At 32.7% G+C, this 23,311-nt stretch overlaps 1 protein-coding gene across 1 annotated transcript; it reads right to left on the bottom strand.

Moving 5' to 3' along the window:
- Window positions 1-4,145: 4,145 nt before the first annotated feature.
- TOC1 (CCT motif -containing response regulator protein) lies at window positions 4,146-10,687 on the bottom strand. The gene is made up of 6 exons (XM_089806939.1): window positions 9,805-10,687; window positions 6,489-6,650; window positions 6,030-6,163; window positions 5,685-5,870; window positions 5,372-5,456; window positions 4,146-5,262 (listed from the first exon to the last, which is right to left on the bottom strand). The coding sequence occupies exons 1-6, from the start codon at window positions 9,941-9,943 to the stop codon at window positions 4,313-4,315; spliced, it is 1,656 nt and encodes a 551-aa protein (XP_089663065.1). The 5' UTR covers window positions 9,944-10,687; the 3' UTR covers window positions 4,146-4,312.
- Between the last annotated feature and the right edge of the window lie 12,624 nt (window positions 10,688-23,311).

Genomic DNA, 23,311 nt, shown 5'->3' with positions numbered 1-23,311 from the left:
CTAATTTCAAACAATTAATGGGGTCAATAAGTGATGCGATTTCAGTAACTTTTTGGAATTAGAAAACCCAGAGAGAGAGAACAAATGTCTTCATAAACTAGATAATGGAGGGAGCCATGCAGGGAAAGCCTCAAAGAAATCAATCTCACTGGATATGCAATACAATGGAGCTGTTTTTCACAAAAACCTGCTCAACAGAATTGTTAAATCTATGTGTTTGGAGGGAAAATCAGGACAGTTTGAAATTGAGGATGCTACTGGCAATGCAGCCCAACTAACAGGCAACTGTCCGGTACAGATAGGTGATCCTGGAAGTCAAATATTTGCAGCTTTGGAAGATAACAGCAGATGTAATGAGAAACACGACACCATCTGTACGGAAACGGAAGAAGATCTGGAAGCCGGACAGAGAAAATAGGTGTGATGGCAACCAATATGAATGTATTTTTGATGATAGATAGGGATACAAATTCTTTAATTTATGTTCATTCACACGAACCAAGCAAAGTGAATCAATATATCCTCACGGCACTTGAGGATAATATTCAGATTGTGCAAGAACAGCAAGAGAAATATGCTAATTGTCATCAAGCTGAGAAGTCTTTTAAAAAGAGAGGCAGTATTTTGGCATCTTCAAGCTTATAGATAATCCTCATTGGATATTAGCAGAGCGGAAAATCTTAAACCGAAGTTTTATAGGCTTTTCAAGGTGATTAAAAGAATAGGTGAATTAGCACAAGAGTTGGAGCTATCATCTGCAAACGAAATTCACAATGTATTCAATGTGTCATGTCTCAAAAAGGCTCTTGGTCAGCACATTACTCCTATGAAATCACCCCCTATGGTTGAACTTGACAAGGATAGCTTAAAGATTGGGGAATAAAGTAGCTACAGACTATCTTATCAAGTGGAGAAACATGCCTCTAGAGGATGCAACAAGAGAAAGAGGAGATTCTTGAGCATCCCAGTCTACTTATACTTAAGGACAAACATTCTTTGGGTGAAGAGTACTGTGATGTCCCTAACTCAAGCCATGAGGCTTAACAGTCCATTGGCTGTCCTTTCCATGGTTTACCCAAGAGGAAGAAGACCTGGCTCATTTTTGTGTAAGAGACTAAGAGTCTTAGGTTTTGTATTCTATTTTATTCATTAGTTGTGGGAACATGTTTTTATACAACTTCAGTGAACGTAAGTGATTTTAAATTGTGGGCACATCTTTTTATGCAGCTTAATTGACTCCTTCCCTAAGGACTTAAGTTGTCCCCATTTTTATGTACCTTGAAGGATTTTAAAAAGCATATGACAAAAAGGCCAAGAGGGCACAGGTTTTCAAGAAGCCTATTGGCTCATTTTTAGGGTTTAAAATGGAGCATTAGATTAAGTGGTGATGGATCAAGGGCTGGGGTTAAGTCATCTCTTTGGGAGTTATTATAAAACATTATACAGTTCTTTTAGAGCTCATTATTCTAGTATTTGACCTAAGGTCTGAAACCCTTGAATATTGCCGGTTTCGAAGAGACATATGGGCTCTCTGTTTTGGTGGGCTCTCTTCGGTCTATGATACCCTAGCACATCATTTTTCAGGGTTGCAATTGTTTGCCAAGTTTGGAGGCCAATTTAAAGGTGAAGTTCAAAGCTACAAGTTCAGTTTTTGATTAATTACACCAAGGTATCTTCATAGTTCTGTGCATTATTGAGGGCAACAGCAGAAAAGTTTTATGATTATCGGACCTAGTGTTGGTTTATTGGGAGCTTGACGAGGTCGGCTAGGGGTTGAAGTCTTTTCTAAGGACTGTTAAGGTTTGAAGATAAATTCTGAGGTTTCTGTATCTAAATCTGCATATTTCAATCATCTTCATCTTGGTAAAATAAAATAATCAATGAAGTCCATTTCTGATATTGTTGGCACTAAAGGGAATTCCTATACTTTTTCTAAGATCAACAATATGATTATAAATCACAGTTTGTTTGTGGAATTTCTTCCATTCAAATAAAGTGATTTTTCAGTGCTCAACAGTTCTGGATAAATTTTTATGTTTCTATCATCCATATTTTATGGAACATTGGGCTCTACCTCCCTTTCTATTAAACAATGTTTATAGGGAATCTAAGAATCAACTAAGGTGATTGCAATAACTTATTGTGTCATTTATGGCAATACTTGCTATGTTTTCACTTTTACGGTTTTACTTCAACAACGAGCGAATTCAACACTAGCAATGATTCGATCACGGTTATGGTGTTTGAATGGATCAATTTGGCGTAATAATGGTGAAACAATGATTCCAAGCATCCACAAATACACATAGGGCCAATTCCAGTCATAAACAAAGCTCTAATCACATTCAGTACACCATTACAACAACTTGAATAGCATGAGAAAACGGAATCTTAATTCTCCACGAATAACAACAAAGATTTATAATAGCCACTAATATCTTTCTAACATGCCTAAACCATGTCTACCAACCACACAGCAGTTTCAAGCAGTACTAACAAGTTGGCAAGAAGTTAGCAAAATATAAGAAGAGTTTTAAATTGCCAAAGATCAAGGAAAAGTCATGCCTTAGTTGAGTTGTTAAAAACTGGGGATGAACAAAAAGTCATGCCAGATGAAGAAATGTCGAATAAATAAAAAACCTTCAAGGCATTCAATATCAAGAATGAGAAATATGCTTGCAAGGATACCATGCAGAAGAATAGCAAATACATGACTCCAAGTAAATAAATAGCAGATTTCAGAAGCCAAACATACTCTAGAACGAGAATCAAATAATGGGTATCCTAAAACCCCCACTCAAAAAGACGTTGAAGTTTTTTGAGCAATAGTAAAGACTCAAGATTAACAAGTAAAGGGGATCTCAAAATCACAACTTTAACAAAACAATGACCAACAATGAAACAAGAATTGGGGAGTCGAGAGGAAGCAAATGAGCTTGACGATAAAAGTTTTCCTCATTTCCAATCCCAAAAGCATTACACAATTTTAGGCACCAAGGATTTGGATAGTGAGGTGGGAATAGGAGGACGTAAAACTCCAAAACTTCAATTTAAATGAGTTTACTTAAGGCAAGTTATTGAACTTAAAAATTTTAAGCAAATAGAAAAATTGGAAGGCATTTGAAAAATGATCAAAACAAAAGAAAATTGAAAAGCAAACACATCAAGGAAGCGAAGATGGAAGGGGAAAGTGTGTAAAACTATGATTCTACAGTGCATAGATTATTTATGTTACTAAATACGATACATTCATATATTTGGTACGTGTGTCTATACATAGGTGCATGCACATTTAGTTAGATTAAGTTCAGTTGAATCATGGCAGAAAGTTTTAAAAAAATGAGGAGCTGGTATACACATGAAAGTTTTCCAGAGAGGTTTAAAACAAAGATGAGAAATAGCTTTCATCTGAAAAGAAGCCTCTTATATTTGTAAGAGAAACCCTTCCAAGTATTACAAGCATTTCAAGCATGACTTATTGCACGGAAGGATATCAAAGAAGACAGACCAAATTGTTAGATTTTCATACTGCTTTTTTTCATAATTATAGTTCTCAATAGCTTCATATAGAAAATTCAACCATCATACACTGCTTATCCTTAAAATGCTTTCTTCAAAAGGGGGAAAACATATACCTCTGTAAACCAAGAAAATAAATTAGTCATTTGAACGAACCTGATTGTTCTTCTTGGTAGCTTGATTGGGGAGCAATATAACTGACATACATCCAATACTACATACGATTTTCACTACACAAAACAATGTCATGTTATACTATTGTTTTCATTGAACATCCTATTGCAATGTTTAGATTGATTTTAATATCTTTATGGAGGCAGAACAGTCTTAAAAATGACGGTGTCTTCCTTCTCTTAGGAAAGAAATTCCAAGATGAAATGAATTAAAATGCCCCATTAAAAAAAGAACTGTATGCACACAATTAAAGAGATAAGCTCAGTCAGCCAGGAAAACTCATCAGGAAAAGTCAAAAGCTCAGATGTTAGGAGGCAATAATTTGTACTGAGTGTCGTCTTTTACAAGTGCAAAACTGTTGAAAATTTTGAAAGATTATTAGGGTTCTGTTTACCACTTAGCAGCCCATCTAAGATACAGAGATTTTGTGTTTTGCAGAATAGAGATCAATATACAAAACGCTCAAGAGTATGATATATTAAAATCCTGAACAAATAAATTAGATAAAGTTTGAGTGGAATGCAACGTTGATGAGCTTAAGTTAACAGAGTCGAGCTTGTAATAAAGAGGCACCTCAGTCTGTTTATTAGGCAATAATAATTCATATTTGAGCCAGATATCATCTTTGGTTAGCATTCTGAGAGACTCTGGCCAAATTTTCAGGTGAGGAGTCTCGTCCGTACTCATCATCCTCATCCTCGGAATCATCAAGAACACTTCTAGTACCAATATCCATATCATTAGTTTGCCTCACAAATTGACCTCTAATTCGAGGCCTCTGCTCTGCTAGGCGCTTTCGACTAACATAACGTATCTTCTTATCAAAACAACGATCTTTTCTTTTTTGTCTGAATTTATTCAGAGCTGCTTCTCGTCTTTCCATTTGACTTATCTTGGGTTCAGAAACAGACACATTAGCCAAAGATGGCCAAGCATGTGAAGGGCCAAGCTGTGCAGGACCTACATGAAGTCCAAATGAGTAATATGAGAGAGCTGCATTTAGAGGCATACCATGACATGGTGGCATCATATGAAATGGTATCATTCCTGGATTGATGTGTCCTCTAATATCATGGGGCACTCCATGGCACAGTTGCATGGGTGCTGACATTGGGGAGCAATTCATCATCTCTGGTACAAATTGGGGTTGTGCTAGAGAAGAAACACCAAGACTATTTACATTTCCATGGCCTTCATTCTGAACACCTGACTGACTGACAGAGAACTGCTCACCGGCTGTTTCCTCTCCATTCGGAACTTCCAGTGGCACAGACAAATTAGTTGACCTACGTTCCACCCTATCCTTGCAGCGCGCCTCATTGCTTTGACTCGAATCTTTCACAACTTCCAAACCCTGAAGTGGGTTACTAGAATTACCTTGTGTAGATGGCACACATACTATAGGATGGCTTTGGGAACTAGGTATCTCTTGTTGGTGAGATTTTTCTTCACCTGGACTGCTTAAACTTGGTGTCTTTTTTGCTTGAATGCTTGCTTTGACATATGCAAGAAAAGCTGATGACTCCCCGATCTTGAGCTCACTTTTCTTTGGATAGGAAGAAAATCTTCCTGAAGTACCCAGAAACATTGTTTGGCATGTCACAAAATCATAACATCATAATAGCAAATATGTTCTACCTGAATAAACCACTACATACAATTTTTTGAAGTTGCTTACCTGTAAAAGGACCAGGTTGTGGTGCTTCAAACAGAAAATCCGATGACCGCTTAAGAGAAAGCTCCAACATAGGAGAATTCTTTGACTGCAAAAGTAAAAGACCTCAAACCTCATAGCACAATACCAAAACCATGCTGACCAAGCTCAAAAGATAAAAGACAATATATAAATAAAACCTCTTTCAAACACAGATGCATGCAGGATAAATGCAAGTAATTTCACATGAAGACAGCCCCACCTACTTGATAAGTCTTTTAGCTTAATCCTGCACAGCTGAGGATTAAGAAAATTTAGAGACTAACAATCATTGTACCTGGCACTCAGGTGGTGTGGCTAGAGTACTGATTTCAGGTCCAGCACAGCTCCATAGTTTCTTATCGTCAGTATCATCTGAAAACAAAGTGGTACTGTTGGTGTTGGATTCACTGGGATCTGATGCGAGCAAATCAAAATCATGACTCAAGTTTCTACCAATAACATTCTTCTCTGCCATTCCCAGCTGCCAATGCCATAGTGAACAATGCATACATTGTTGTAAGTATGGTTGCAATCATTTTGGAAGTCATTATACAAAGTCAAACTACCAGACAAGAGAAAGTCCCAATATCTAAAAGAAAAGCTCACGAAACAATTGAGGCTCAGGTCAAGCTTCTTGCACCATTCGCCTTCTTCTCCACATGTGAATCCACAAGTTGAGAAGCTCATTGATACGAAGTGGCTTTACGAGGTAATCAGCTGCTCCCAGTTTTAAGCACTTCATAACAACAGTTACCTCATCCTGAGCAGACATCACTGGCATACGCCAAAACAATACGTAAATACACATAGTTATTCTTCACATGTAACTTATCTAAGACAAGCAGTACTTTAACTCGATGCAATTTTTGGTCCAAAATGAGCAAGCACTGTTATATTTGCTGATATTTTAGCTTAAATTATATGTACCTGATCAACCAAGCAACAAGAAAAGTAACAAAATGTAAATGTTGCATAGACTTTATGTTAGTTAATTATTCAAAAGGCATAATTCAATAATTGAACGGGTATTACTATAAAACCTAAATGTATAGTCCAACAACCAGCAATTAGTTGGTCAAGCAGCAAAATGGTCACTCACTAACTATAGGTATTCGCCGTAAGCGCTCCTCCCTCATAATGTGCTTCAACATCTTAAAACCTTTGTCTTTAGGCAGATCCACCTCGGCCAAAATGAGATCAATTCCCTGGCTCTCTGCATTCAGAACACCAATGACCTGCCTTGCTGTATTGACAGCCGTTACTGCCACAAACAGAAAAAACTGGATTCAACTCATATATTTGATTTTAGAATTAAGAAATTTAGAAATTAACAAAAGGAGAAGAAAAGCAAATCATCCAGGTTCATTCCTTGATCAGCTGAGAACCCCATAATTATCAAAGGGTAAAAGTTTGGTTATCCAGGAAAGTAAAAACACAATTCAACAAATAAAAGGATCATTTTGCCAGTCTTAAAGATTACATGTTTTTCTTACACCCTGTTGAGAGGATTATAATTTTGACATACAGATCTATAAAAAATTATATGGACTTATTTCCAGACATTCAAAGTCTTGGCTTAATACTTTGGTCCTGGACATAAGCAAAAGCTAAAACCTATTTGGCCTTAAAATGCCAGGCGGTGAGAACTTCTGTGAAGAAAGCTTACCCACAATTCAATCTCTAAATTTCCAAACTTCAATTTCATGAGGGAAAACTTATATGAAAATTTCAATTGAAATTAAAATTATTATTTTTAAATCACCCCGTTCATGGGCTTGTTAGGGCTAATCCAACTATTATAAGGGCAAAGGTGTTTTTGACACCTCCAGAGGAAGGATGGGTCAAGATTAACTTTGACAGGGCGGCTAGGGGAAACCTGAGAGTATCGGGGTGTGGTTGTGTAGCAAGAGAACATAAGGGCAATATTCTCGCTTTTGAGGCCAAACGCTTGCACGATGGCATTAATAACATTGCAGAATGTTATGCGGCCAGAGAGGCTCTGGTCTTAGGAGCAAAAATAGGCTTTAAAAGAGTCCATTTGGAAGGGGATTCGGACATCATATCATAAATGGCATAAAGAGAGGGAGGTTGGAGGCATGGCACCTTGATAAATATATCCAACAGATCAAAGACTTGCTTCTAGAATTTGATGACTTCAAGGTTTCTCATTCATTCTGGGAAGCAAACAAGGTGGCGGACATGTTAGCCAACATGAGTGCTAATGCAACAATGGGTACCCAAAATGAAATCTTTGAGGACCTGCGACACTTTGCACTAGATTACAGAGAGTATTTTTGTTTGGCCATTAGATACATTAAAATGCATAAGAAACTTTTCATCCTGGGTGGTTTTAGGGGGAAGGCATCATGATTCCTACCTCCGACGGCATTAAATCATATCATAGCATGCAGAGATACCCAATCCTCCCCACGTGCCAGCTTGAGTGTATTCTTTCCTTGGTACTTCGGTTCCAGAGAGTTCCAAGGAAGTTAAATTTAGATAGAAGGAAGGCCAAACTCATATGCTTCCTAACGCGACAGAAATGGAGGCAAATTCCGCTCTGGGCTCTGATATTCAAATGCAGACTTACAAAGGCCAGACTACCACGCAACGTCTCAAACACATATTTGTGTTTGACAACTCGACTTTCCTGGAGGGAGTGCAACAGATGTTTGGGCCAGAATACCTAAACGCATTCTGGAAGAGGAGATCAAACCTAGATGTAGGGTCTCTGTTTGTAGCGCTTGTGTTGATGGTGGGGGAATCGAAGGAGGAGGTTCGTCGCGTTGTAGCATGTGTGGATAGGCAATGGCTCTTGGGGCTGGAAGACATAATTGAGAGAGTTGTCCTGGGCGTGGGTATTGAGATGGGTTTAGAGCCTTGGAGGCTAATTGGTGGAGGGGATTCTTCGGTTCAGCCACTGGTTGTGTGGTCCTCCTCAAATCCGCAAGGTGCCCATATCCCCAAAGCAGAGCAGAGATGGAAAAAGATAGTGGAGTTCTTGACTGAGCAAAGTGGGGTGTCAATGGAGAGCAAACAAGGCTTCATGAAGGTCACGCCGAGAAAAGAGCACGTTCGCTCCAAAGCAACAATTACACCACCAGATAGTGAAGAAGAACCAGCCAGAGGGGAGTGCATCAACATCAAAGGGAGTCTGGGTGGATGCCTCGCTACTCAAAGAAGAGTGGGAGGGCAGTGGTAAGCGCAATCGGGGGAGGCAAGGAATTTCAGTGATGGACGATCGATCAACACCAACTTTTACTCGCGAGGAAGTAGTGCGTTGGTTCAAGAAGTAACAATACCAGATGGTGGTTACTTCGGTGAATGCAAGCAAATACCCTGTTTCGTTTTGTTTTGTTCTTTTTTGTAAAGGGGATGGGTGGTCTAGTCTTTTGCAAAATGTTCATACTCTGAATTTTTGTGTAATGGCATAGGTATGGCCAGGGAATGGGTAGTTATAGCAGTAAGGTATTTGGCCATACCACTAATATTGTACCTCTCTTTAATTATCAATATAATACCAAAAATGTTACCTATCAAAAAAATATATATTATTTTTAAATCACTTGCAAGGTATTGGCCTTTCAGACACCAGAAGAATTTCTTGCAGGCAGAATCACTAGCAAGGTATTGCAAATTGCTATTGGCCTTTTCAGAGACCAGAAGAATTTCTTGCAGGCAGAATAAAAAATCTAAAGAATAAAGAAAGCCTCTGCCATGTTATTGCAATTTCGACCTTAAATTCCAATTTTAAAATCTATTAGCAAGTATTTATACAAAGTTTCTGGTTCAAAATATAAAACTAATTACAAAAAAGTTATGGGGGAGCAGGACTTAAAGAATAATTTCATGACATATAGATGTATAAATTTGGCAAGTGGTGACTCTATTCTAACTTAAAACCACCTCTGGGAACCTATACGAGCATTTCAATTAATATTCAAAAATTAAATCACTAAAAAAGTATGACACGTTGTGATTGGTCTTTACAGATACCATACGAATTTCTTCAGACAGAACAAGAATTTCTTGCTGTGTAATGTAAATTTGAACTTAAATTCCAAATTTTCAAATAGCAATTATTTATCCAGAGATTCCAATTCAAAATATAGAACCACTGAAAGAAAGTTATCGCGGAGCAGAACTCAACGAATTCAATTTAGTAAGCTATCACAGGAAATGACATTAAATTCCGAATTTTCAATTCTACAAGCAAATTTCTATCCAGAGAGTTCCACTTTGAAATATAGAACTAAAAGAAAGCAGCAAGGTTATATCGGAGCAGAAATTAAGAAATGGAAAAGATACACGTCAGTCATAAAAGAGGGTGACACGGCGCAATTTGTCAATGAAAATCTGAGCAATAAAGAAATTTAACTTCAAGCAAAATGACGAACAAGGCGGTGAGAACATACCTTGATACGAGCAATTTTGAAGCAACTCCAACACTTGCTGTGAATTCTTGGGATCTTTGTCGCAAAGTAAAATCCGAACTGTACTCCGATCCAACACTGGGCTTGCCCTCTCGCCATCCGCTGCACCGCCCTGTCCCATCCTCTCAAGCCCGCTCAAGAAACAATTACCAGTCAAAAAACAAAACCTCGCGTCACTGTTATGAATCCCTGATTGTCTTTATCGTAACCAATATCACCGCAAGCTAAACTAAATCCCACATAGACACTCACTCAAAAGTTTAGCTAATCCGAGATACACGATCTCTCTCTCTCTGTCTCTTTTTCGCAAACTGTATATTTTTTTCTCTTCTTTATTTCACTAACTGTAAGTTTCTTCTCTTCTTTAATTTAGTAAAAAGAGCAATATTTCTTTTTTTCCTTTTTACTATATTTCACAATTTAACACATATTTTCCTGCGATTTTTCATACCTCTTAAAAAACCGTCAGAGGAAGGCGAGAACCGCAAATTATTGTAAAATCTGAAGACAAACAAATGAAAGATTTGCACGGCCGCCTTATTCCTGCATCGGCGAGCTCCGAAAGCGTCTGCGGTCGAATACATAAAGTTTGCACCAGTCTGCATGAAAGCAAGTGCTGTAGCACTAGTTTTTCGCCGAAATTTAGCTCAAATTAACGAGAATCGAACGGCAAACCTCCACCTCCACCGATCCACAGATCCAAGCCCACAAAGTCTTTCAAAGAATCGCTTGATTGATCAAAAAGAGACCGAAACAACCACATCCAGCCGCCCGATGAAGGCTGCGGATTTTAAACAAGAATTCAATCCTTTGAACGATATATCCAGAAGGGTTTCGTGAATTCACGCGAAACGTTCAAAAAAATGCTATATTAAAAGACTATCTACAATATTTAAACGTAATGAATGAATAGTGGATGGGGACATTTGCCCAGTTGCACATATTTTTCTCTCCGCGGATGGTGTACGCGCCTGCCACGTCATTCCCCAATAAAGCTATTCATTTTTCCCGACTTCTGCACTTTTGGTGGGTTTTCTCCATTATCGGGGCCCATAATTTCCACAACTATAAAAAATAGGAAAGATATTTCTCCGCTAGTTTCCACCATTGCTATCTAAAAGTTGTATACGTGGAAAAAGAGTGTTCTTCACAAAGGAAAGCAAAAAGATATTTTAATGATCGACACTTTTGTGACACGTGTTGGGGCATAAAAATCCGGCACCGGCTACGGTGCAACATATTTGCACCGAGCCGGGCAAGCTGCCCAGCCCGTCTACACACCTGCGGTACTCTCACTGCCATGTCCCGTGCTGACAGTACAGTCAGCGAAATCAGTCATGCTGTCAGTCGTCCTCCTCTGACATAGGAATAGACAAGTTCATGAGCAAACAGATTTTTTTTTTAATTTATTAAAACAATCTTTTTTAATTTTTTGAAGTTTAGTTTAATGTCTTAAAAAAAATCTTTTTATTTTAATGTCTAAAATTATACATAATATTTTTTTTAATGTCTAAAATTATACATAATATTTTTTTATTTGAATATTTACAATGATATGTTGATTAATTAATTAATTTATTTATTTTAAATAATTTTAAAATAAAGAATACTAAAATAATGCTTATAAAATTATAAAATATTGAAAACATTCATTAAATTAGAAAAAAATAATTCAGTTTTAATGCTATATCTATAATAATATTTTTAATTAGAATTTGCCAAAATTCTTTATATGGACTTAAGTTTTACTCATTATTGATGTTAGGAGATGTTTTACTCATTATAAATAATTTTTTTAATTTAGAATTAAGATAAAAATGTATATTATTTAGTTTTAAATAATTAATTAATAATAAGCTCTTAGATCTTTTTTAACTTTATTATTATATCATATTAAAATAATTAATATTTAAAATATTAATCAATTAGATATATTACATATTATGTAATATAAATTTTCATACTAGTCAAAATTATCAAAGGCACGGTAACTTGATTCTTAGTGGACTATTTTGTGAAGCATTCAATTTCAACACTAGTAAACCAAGGGCCCATTGATATAACCTTGTATTTTGTTGGTGCGATCCTCTTTAATACCGCTGAACTTGTTGCATCTATGTTTAATAAGAATTAATAGAAAAAATGTAATATCAATAATATAATTATTTCAATATATAAAAACTTGAATAAACTTTAAATCATTAAATGTAAGTATTAACATAGAAATTTTGTTTAAATCATAATTAAAACTAGCAACTGAACCTTTAGTAAGATGCAATAGGTAAGCCCAAGAGATATTGAGGGAAATAGACTAGGTATTTTTTAAATACAAAATATTAGTTCAAATTATAAAGACAACCTTAACTAATTATCCTAATCTTAGTCATTTAAAAGCCTCTGACTTTAATCACAAAACTAACCATGCTTCTTAATGTAACCTCAATCCTTACCTTAACACTAACTCTAATCCAAATCGTAACCCTAATTATAATACTAAGTATGATTAACCCTTTGATTATAACTTTTAAATATTAATCTAATCATAATTCTAACTATGAAATAAATAAAAAACTAATTAAAAATATTATTCCTAATATAAAAGATAAATGTATGAACACTAAGTCTAATTGTATATTGCAATTTAGAATATTTTTTGTATTTGCTATTATAACATTTTGTAAACACCTTAACACTCACTTGAATTGAATCAAAATTATAACCCTAATTATAATTAACCCTTTAACTATAACTCTTGAACTTTAAATCTTATGTAACCGTAATTATAATCATAAAGAGAAAATTATTTAAAATGTTATGAATAATATTTTAACAATAGATATTTATGATACACACACAGTTACACACTTTAGAATTATAACAAGACTTAAATGTATAAGTAAAATTTAAATATTTTTTTAATTTTTATATTATAACATTTTGTCAAATGGTTGACAAATCAAATTAAAGCTAAAAAATAATTAAAACATGGAAATAACCAAAAAAATCTTAAGAACTTTATAAATAAAACAAAAATGTTAGGATTTATGAAAACTAAATAATTTTTTTTTTCTAAATTATAACTTAAAACTAAAATTTAAAAGAAATGATACATGAATGCTCCAACAAAATATTATTAAAATATTTTAATCTCTTTTTAAAAATTTTAGATGAGGTTTAATTTTTTACATTCTATGACCATATTATCGCCACGTTGTAGCACCTTTCAATCTACATTTCAAACTATAATATAAATTTACACAAAAAGTGGATTTTGACTTGAATACGAATTTTGTACATATTCATGCAAAAATTAGTTTTGATTGTGAATTCAATTTTAAAAATTACAAGAATTAGTTCTTTTAATTTTGATGTGCACTAAGAAGAAATTTTATTTAAATCATAATTAAACATATTAGTATAACATAATCTTAAAACAAAATTAATTTTTCTATCTTTTATAATTACTTTGTTTAATTTTTATCCAATAATAATTTAATTCACAATCTTATAATGCATCATTTAAATACTAATTTTATATTATCTATTTTAGTTAACTAAACGATTATGAAATAATACTTATAAATAAGTTTTCGATAAAAAAAACTATTATCATTTTAAAAATTATTTAATATTTTCTAAAAGATAATAATTATTTTTAATTCTTTTAATATTTTTTTATTTTAAAACTATCCAAAAAAAATTAAATTTTTTTTTTTACTCATGATTCGAAATATTGAAATAAAAAATTATTATCCATAATTTTTACACATTAAATTAAAACTATAAAGAGATTTGATTAATAAAAATTCATAATTTTTACACATTAAACTACAACTATGAAAAGATTTGGTTAATAAAAACAAAGTATATATCTTCAATTAAAATGTTTTGCAGTGCAATTACTATCTTTGGCTGACGGCATCTAACTGCACTGTCAACATAGGACATCAGTGCGGGCAGCCTAGGTGTTTGGACGGGCAGCGGCTCGGTGCAATTGTATATTGCAATATACAATTAGACTTAGTGTTCATACATTTATCTTTTATATTAGGAATAATATTTTTAATTAGTTTTTTATTTATTTCATAGTTAGAATTATGATTAGATTAATATTTAAAAGTTATAATCAAAGGGTTAATCATACTTAGTATTATAATTAGGGTTACGATTTGGATTAGAGTTAGTGTTAAGGTAAGGATTGAGGTTACATTAAGAAGCATGGTTAGTTTTGTGATTAAAGTCAGAGGCTTTTAAATGACTAAGATTAGGATAATTAGTTAAGGTTGTCTTTATAATTTGAACTAATATTTTGTATTTAAAAAATACCTAGTCTATTTCCCTCAATATCTCTTGGGCTTACCTATTGCATCTTACTAAAGGTTCAGTTGCTAGTTTTAATTATGATTTAAACAAAATTTCTATGTTAATACTTACATTTAATGATTTAAAGTTTATTCAAGTTTTTATATATTGAAATAATTATATTATTGATATTACATTTTTTCTATTAATTCTTATTAAACATAGATGCAACAAGTTCAGCGGTATTAAAGAGGATCGCACCAACAAAATACAAGGTTATATCAATGGGCCCTTGGTTTACTAGTGTTGAAATTGAATGCTTCACAAAATAGTCCACTAAGAATCAAGTTACCGTGCCTTTGATAATTTTGACTAGTATGAAAATTTATATTACATAATATGTAATATATCTAATTGATTAATATTTTAAATATTAATTATTTTAATATGATATAATAATAAAGTTAAAAAAGATCTAAGAGCTTATTATTAATTAATTATTTAAAACTAAATAATATACATTTTTATCTTAATTCTAAATTAAAAAAATTATTTATAATGAGTAAAACATCTCCTAACATCAATAATGAGTAAAACTTAAGTCCATATAAAGAATTTTGGCAAATTCTAATTAAAAATATTATTATAGATATAGCATTAAAACTGAATTATTTTTTTCTAATTTAATGAATGTTTTCAATATTTTATAATTTTATAAGCATTATTTTAGTATTCTTTATTTTAAAATTATTTAAAATAAATTAATTAATTAATTAATCAACATATCATTGTAAATATTCAAATAAAAAAATATTATGTATAATTTTAGACATTAAAAAAAATATTATGTATAATTTTAGACATTAAAATAAAAAGATTTTTTTTAAGACATTAAACTAAACTTCAAAAAATTAAAAAAGATTGTTTTAATAAATTAAAAAACAAATCTGTTTGCTCATGAACTTGTCTATTCCTATGTCAGAGGAGGACGACTGACAGCATGACTGATTTCGCTGACTGTACTGTCAGCACGGGACATGGCAGTGAGAGTACCGCAGGTGTGTAGACGGGCTGGGCAGCTTGCCCGGCTCGGTGCAAATATGTTGCACCGTAGCCGGTGCCTAAAAATCCCTACCAGTCAGTCCTCTTTTCTCACAGGTACTATTGCATTCACTATGTTTCATTAGTGAATTAGTTTTGAATGTATCAACCAATTATATATGCAAGCATTTTTACCTCATTTCAATTTTTGTAAAGTTTTTATATTTTTAATCAATATAATATATTATGAAAAAATATTTATCTCTATTCTAATTGGTTGAATTCATTTTCTCTTATAAGACCCTTTTTCTCGGAGCTCTCACCATATTGTTTTTTTAACGGCATGAATTTCGCAAATAAATATAGATATATACACAATTATTACATTCACAAACTACTATTAAGAAACTAATAGATGAAAATATACCGTGAAGTAAGTTATTGTTCTAATGTATACAAATCTTCTTGAAAACACAATGTAAATTTTTTTAAATGTTAATTTCATAGTTTTTTTTTTTAATTTTAAATTTTATATTCATATTTTTAAAAATATAATAGTAAAATTAAAATACAAGCATCCCTAATTTAAAATTTGAATTATCATTTAAAATATAAAATATTATCATTAAATTATTATTTTTTATTAATTGTTGATGAAAAATAATAATTAGCAAGTTATATATTACATTTTCTTTAATATTTTACTATACATAATGCATAATGCATGGTAAAAATAATGTTCAACATATAAAGTTAATTTCTATTATATTATTTTATAATACATATTACAATACTAAAATATTCTATAGTACATAATTAAAAATTAATAATTGTACTATATATCTAATCTTTTTAAACTTCAATTTCCTATACATATTCATTATTATAATATTGAATATTGTTTCTATTGCAATACATTCTAACGGCAAGTACATGCCACTACATGGCACTTGTTCATTTTAAGTTGTTGTTGAAGTGTGGGCATCTTATAGAATGAAGTCTTCTATTGTAATCCATTCGTTGTAAAATGAGTATACAAAAACTAAAGTTAGTTAATTTTATGATGATTATAGTATAGTGCCAACCAAATAAGTGCTCTCCTTTCAAAATGCACATGTTTTTGATAAGGAATGCCCGTAATCTACACTACAATTACTTATGATTTTGTGGACCATATCCAAATCCAAGCATTGCCCTAAATAATTAGTTGAGCTTCCCTCCTAATTGGAGCGTGGTGGAATGCATATATTCAAATTTTAGCATCTATTAAAAAATTGGATATGCATGAAGAATTTCCATAAAAGCCAAAAAGATGGGAGTCGCTTGTATAGGATGAGATGTTATCTCACCAATGCTCTAGAGATATTTTTCGCTCTAGAGATATTAGAGTGAGATAATTTATGTAAATAAATATTCCTAGAAGGATAATTTTTATTTAAGATCTAATTATTTAAATTTATTCTAAATCTATTAATTTTAAAAGATTATTCTTTAATTGTAATATTTCATATATTGATATATTTTATATATTGAAGAATCAATTATAATATATATTGATTATTTAATGATTTAAGATAAGAGCCATCTCATTTGGGAGGTCTTGGGTCTGAGTCTACTTAATAAGCTTAACACATTATAATAATAATAAATTTCAAGGCAAGAGCCTACAACGCATCGGTAAATTGCGAGCCTCTTATCGAGGAGGTCTTTCTTAATAATAATAATAAATAACCTAGGCTTCGGCTGTTTAATAATAATAATAATAAGTAAAATAAAAACAAATATAATGAAATATTATGATTAAATGGTTAGACTTTATGTCCATAAATGAATTTTGAAGTCTAGAAGTTTTTAGTTTTCATTAATGACATTTTTTTTCCAATTGAATCATATCTATGTGGATTTATCCTCTCATCTTTTTTGACTCATTTTTAACCTTTTTTTTTCAACGCATCTTTTTGTCCAAATATATTCCTATCTCTGTTTTCTTGGGCTCTTCTCTCCATATCGAAGATGTGAGATATATATGTACAAATTGTAGCAAACAACATCTCAAAATAATTCAAAAGAAATATAGAGTAATTCTCAGGTATGCCCATATCTTGGATTCTTCTACTAAGGTTTCCCTTTTGTTTAATGTTCACTTATAAAAGCAAAATATTTATGAAATTTACAAATCAGCAAAGTTATTCATGTATGCTTAGTTATTTTGTAATTTAGTTTTTGTTTTAATTTATAGATTTAAGGATTCCATTATATTACTACTCATAAACCTTCTTCTTGCCTTTTTTTTAAAAATCTTATAGATGCATCAACATTTTAAGTATAGTGAATCATCTATGTTCAGTTATCCTATAGTCCCTTCAAACACTTAAGTACCAAATCAAACTTCATATACATCATAGGCATTTACTCGATGTTCTCATTCAACTTCTTAATTAAGTTAGGGCCCATTTGGTTGCAGGCATATGAATGGAGAATAGGAATGCATATTGGGAATAGGAATTTGGCTATTCCAATAACAACTATTTTTTGGAATGGGTATAAGCTCATTTTAGAGGCAAAATGGGTATATGTATTCCTATTCCCTATTCCAATTGACGAACCAAATGGAAAATAGAAAACATATATTGAATTTTCTATTCATATTCCAGCAACCAAATGGGCCCTTACTCTATCAATTCACTCCAAACTGTTCATTCAATGTTCATGTAATTACCAAATATCAGTAATATAAATTAGTTATTACCTAGTTGTTACCAAGTAGCAATAAACGTAAATATCATGAAAATCAACTTGCAACATAACAACAATCACACATTTGATACCAAGATTTTTAATGTGGAAACCTTGTAAAGGGAAAAACCACCTAGGACCAGCAACCCAAAATTTTCACTCTTCTGAAGTGAGCTCTACTAGGAGCCAACCTTGATAAAGTTTTACATACACATTTTTAATTTGACACGGTTAAAGGATTTACACCAAAAGATCATCTAAACCTTATTAGTCCTTGATCATGTCTAAAGAGTGGCCTACTCTAAAGGACTTATAAACACCACTAATCCATGTTACCATTTAGGAGTTCACATACTTGTTAGGTCTACTTGGTTAAGATATTTTTATGATACAATAATTAGAAAGTAATAGTACAAATTCATATGTTAGGTTTAGAACTACCTTGCTTGTTCAAATTTTGTTTTGCTCGGTATCTTTCTAATCTCTATCCTCTAATCTCTTTACTGGTTGATTCACTCTTCACTTGTTCCTAAACTCTAATCTTCTCTCTTCTTTGCTAGGTTCACCTTGCTTCTTTTAGCTTCAACAACTTCGCTTCCTTTTAGCACTTACTCAACAACATCAGAAGCCAAAAACTTGTTCCAACTCCTCCTTAAATACTAGTCTCCTTGCTTCCAGATTCTTCCATTTATTGTTGCTTAATCATGATCGTCGATCTCAGATACATTGCATTTAGTCACTTAGAAAATATAAATTTCATAGAACTTTGTGCTCATCTTTATCCTTCTTCAATCTCCATCATTAGATCATCATTGTATTTTTCCATTCGTAGATCTTGTAACAAACTTTGACTGGTGCATTTGAACTTCTCAAACATTCTTTATTTTTACCAAAAGTTAGCCTCAAATTTCATCTTTACAAACTTTTTATTCTTGTTATTACTCTGTGAACATAACATTTCACTCAGGTAATATATCACACAGTCAATACTAAACTTACTCGGTTAACACCAAACTTTCAATTTGCTTTGCCAATTGCTCAGTGAACACTATAGTCACTCAGTAAACATTGTCTTCCTTCTTTTACCTTGTCATTCAGTATAGCTTGTGTAGCACATTATATTATAATATTACATGATTATAAAACAATCAAACCAACATTACATTATCATTGTCCAACTCATTCAAATGCCCATTGAATACCATACTTATCAACTCTGTCATTAACATTAATTCTTCCAATCATCTTCATCAATCAAATCCTCTTCATTAATCAAATGATATTAGCACTCTACTGAGTTAGCATAATGTCTAGTCAACTAAGACTTGACATCAATGACAATATAACAACTAATATGACTCTTTTACATACATTCATAGCATTCTCAATCACATCATCAGTTGGGGCTAACAATCTCCCCCTTTAGCATTGATGGCAACACATAACATATGATTTTACATTACAAAAATCGACATAAGATAATCAAATGTATGCATTGACAACAATACAACTTTTCATCTCTTTGACTTCATCATCAAGTTCTCTGTATTTCGGTTTATATCTTCAATAGCATCAATTTTCAACATTTCTCCCCTTTAGGATATGATCTTCTTTTTTGTTCAGCAACAACATCATGTATGTCTTTGATTCTTGCAAAATTGCTCCCCCTTTACATAGATTTCATCTTATTCTCACATCTCCTTTACTGATATTCTCTCTCTCTCTCTTAATCTTTATCTCCCCCCTACTACTTACTAGATCTTATTAGAAAGTAAAGTCCACCAAGATAACTGAGAGGGGGGGCACTAAATCAATTATCCAACCATTAAAATATTTATCAACCTTATTAATCCTTAACCGTGTGAACAATATAACCAACAACCATAAGAAAATACACACACAATAACATCAAATATGTTAAATATGAAAACCCTTGATCAAAGGGAAAACCTTCGTGGGGACGGTACCCACAAAATGATGTTAGGAGTCAATAAAATACATTTAGTACATGTTAGTCCCTCTTAATAGACTTTGAATCCCTGTTAAGAGATTTCAACCTTGTTAGGAGTTGTAGAAGGCAGAAGGACCCACTATCCAAATAGATTTAGGACAAGACCACTGAACACACTGTCCAGCTGATCTTTGTATTATTCCTTGTAGAATAATAGAAATAAAATAACTTGAACTCCTTCTCTATCCTCTTAACTAGACCAAACCTCTTCAGATCTTAATACCAGATCTTCCAACTCACATCACACTGATCCCTTTAATCGCTTACATGCATTTACCAACTTCGCATATCACTTGTACAATTCACACGTGCACAACTTACTCACACATACATGTTCTTCACCAAAAGTAAAATAACCTTCCTTTATACCATATCCTCAAAATTATTTATTGAGTCAGTTTTGAGGCTTTCCCAATTAATCATAATAGGACCTCATTAAGATATTACAATTCATTACATCTTTTTCATAATTACAAAACATTGTTGGCTCACTAAAAATACATCTTCTCATACGTGTGACCTCAAACCTTGTGCACTCACTGGCATCATCATCAAGTTTTATATGGTCACTATATAACTTCACTCGTCATGATTATATCCTTGTTAAGAGATACAATCCAATCATCATAAACTACTTCTCAAGTACTCTATTTGTACATTGTCCTCTGTAATTCTTGAATAACACTCACATGTCTTTGCCTCCCTACACATGCACCTATCCACTTCATCAGGAAATAATGTAGGACATATCCTTAACTGTGCTTGACCTCATCATTAATACACAGTTTGTACAACCTCATTCTCTATTTGCTACTCTGCTAGTCTTTACAAAAACAATACCATGTTGACATTAATGACAAACAAAGTCATGAATGCAACATGTCAATCATGCTAAAAATCTCCCAATCTATTCTAACAATGCTTAATATACTTCCCCAAAGGAATACCATTAGGATTCATACTAACAATCTTCCCCTTTGGCATTGATGGAAATATAGATGAAAAACATTTAAGTTCCAAGAATACCAAATCAATCAGTGTTGTTGTTGATGCTCTATTCTTTTTAAATCCTCTTCATCAATCAAATCTAAAACTGGCAGGAACAACTCTCCATCTATTCTTCCTCATTCTCACATGGATTGGCATTAATTGTTCACACTTCTTTCCCATTGATATAACTCAATGTGCTTCTCATCTCCCTTCAGTACATCTTGCCCCCGTTATTACACATCTCCCCCATACTATTAGAAGATTTTTTCATGTGATCATTTCCCCCATTGACATCAATGAAAAAGGCTTCTTTATGTCAATCATCTTCTCAAAGTCTTCAACCAACTCAAGTGTCCAAAGACATAGTTTTATACCAGCTAGCAAGAGTCCTTGATGACTTTTCTCATCATATGTACTCCCCCATACAAGGATCATCAACATTTAGTCTAGATAAATAATAATGCTCTATACCATTGGACTGATGCACTATTTGCATCATCTACTTAGAAGTAGGCAGGAGCATAACCCCAAGCATACCTTGCAAATACTCAAATGTATCCTTAGGAAAAGGCTTCATAAAAATATTTGTAATCTTCTTTTTTATATTCACATACTCTAGTCTAATTTCTTTCTCTGCAACTTTCTCTCTCAAAACATTGCGCTTAATGGATATATGCTTAGTCTTAGAATGTAACACAAGATTCTTAGATATACTCATTGTACTTGTGTTATCACAATGTATGATAATAGGTTCTAAAAACTCTATCCCAATATCCTTCAATATTTGTTTCATGCACACGATTAAATTACAATTGTTTGTTGATGCTACATACTCTACTTATGGTGTACTCTATAAGATATAGTCTTGTTTCTTGTTTATCAAAAAAACCAATCTTCCTCCAAGAAAAAATGTTCTACCACTTGTATTTTTTATGTCATGCATATTGCCTTCCCAATTTGTATCAATGTATGCACACAAAGTAAAGTCACTTGATATGTCATACCATAGTCCAAAATCAAGTGTACCCTTCAAACATCTAAATATTCTCTTTACTATTGCATAATGTGTTTCTCTAGGATCTGCTTGAAATCTTGCAACTATACCAACTACATTTGCTATATCTGGCCTAGTGTGAGTCAAATATTGCAAACCTCCAATCATGGATCTGTACTTCTTTTGCTCAATTGTAGGTGTCTCATTTTTGCTAGATAACTCATGACTAGTTATCATAGGTGTTCCAATAGGCTTACAACTTTGCAAGCCAAATATTTTCAACAAGTCTTTGAAATACCTAGTCTGGGATTGGAAGATATCATCACTATTATGTAAAATATGTAGACCCAAGAAATATTTCATCTCACCTATAATATTCATCTCAATTTTTTTCTTCATTTCATCAACGAATTTGTAACTTGTTTCATCATTACCTCAAAAGATTATGTCATCCACAAATATCACAATAAGCAATAATCCATTCTCAATTTCTTTCAAATACAAATTACTATATGTTGTACCTTTAGCAAATCCCAACTTTGCCAAATACTTGTCTAACCTCACATTCCAGGTTTTAGGTGCTTGTTTTAGATCATACAATGCTTTATTCAATCTACATACCATATCCTTTTCTTTTGTCAAAGGAAATCCTTCAAACTGCTCAATGTAGACTTCTTCTTCAAATTCTCTATTCAAAAATGTTGACTTTGCATCCATCTTTTACACTTTAAATTTCTTACTTATTGCATAAGCCAAGAACATTCTTATTGCTTCAATTCTAGCAACAGGGGAAAATGACTCTTCATAGTCTATACCTTCTTGCTATGAATATCCTTTACATACTAGTCTTTCTTTGTTTCTCACAACCTCAGCTTGTTCATTCATCTTGTTTCTTAAAACCCATTTAGTTCCTATAGCATTCTTCTCTTTAGGTCTAGGAACCAATTCCCATGTCTCATTCTTCACAATTTGATCTAGTTCTTCCTTCATTGCTTGAATCCAATGATCATCCTTGCATGCCTCATCTGCACTCTTTGGTTCAACTTGAGAAATCAAACACAATTCTTCATGTACTTTATTTCTTGTCCTAACTCCTCTTTCTTTTCTCCCAATAATATGATTAGCAAGATGATTCTTTGTCAAATTCTTGTTAGGTGTAGGTTTCACTAACTCAACTCTTACTTCTTCTCTAGGTTTAGATCTTGGTTCTTCTATCTATTCAACAACTTGAACATCATTTTGCAAATCATTGTTAATCTCAAAGAAAGTTTCAACATTTTGTATGATAGGCTTAGGATTAGCTTCCTCTTCATCATCAATAACAATTACTAAAGTTGTTTCTTCCATTAATTCAAGGTTGTCATCATTACTATCATTTAAGAATATTTCCATACTTGCTTTGATTTTTTTATCAT

Source organism: Cupressus sempervirens, chromosome 10 (genome assembly GCF_028749045.1).
Source record: "Cupressus sempervirens isolate cs-2001-9-10 chromosome 10, ASM2874904v1, whole genome shotgun sequence".
Classification (NCBI taxonomy): Eukaryota; Viridiplantae; Streptophyta; class Pinopsida; order Cupressales; family Cupressaceae; genus Cupressus; species Cupressus sempervirens.
The sequence above is the reverse complement of the archived record's forward strand: the minus strand, read 5'-3'. Positions and strand labels throughout refer to the sequence as shown.

Coding starts and splice junctions, on each gene's coding strand:
- TOC1 (XM_089806939.1), bottom strand. CDS start 9,943: ATGGGACAGGGCGGTGCAGCGGATGGCGAGAGGGCAAGCCCAGTGTTG. Junction 5,457..5,684: donor CCACACCACCTGAGTGCCAG/GTACAATGATTG, acceptor TTACTTTTGCAG/TCAAAGAATTCTCCTATGTT. Junction 5,263..5,371: donor ACAACCTGGTCCTTTTACAG/GTAAGCAACTTC, acceptor TGGGTACTTCAG/GAAGATTTTCTTCCTATCCA.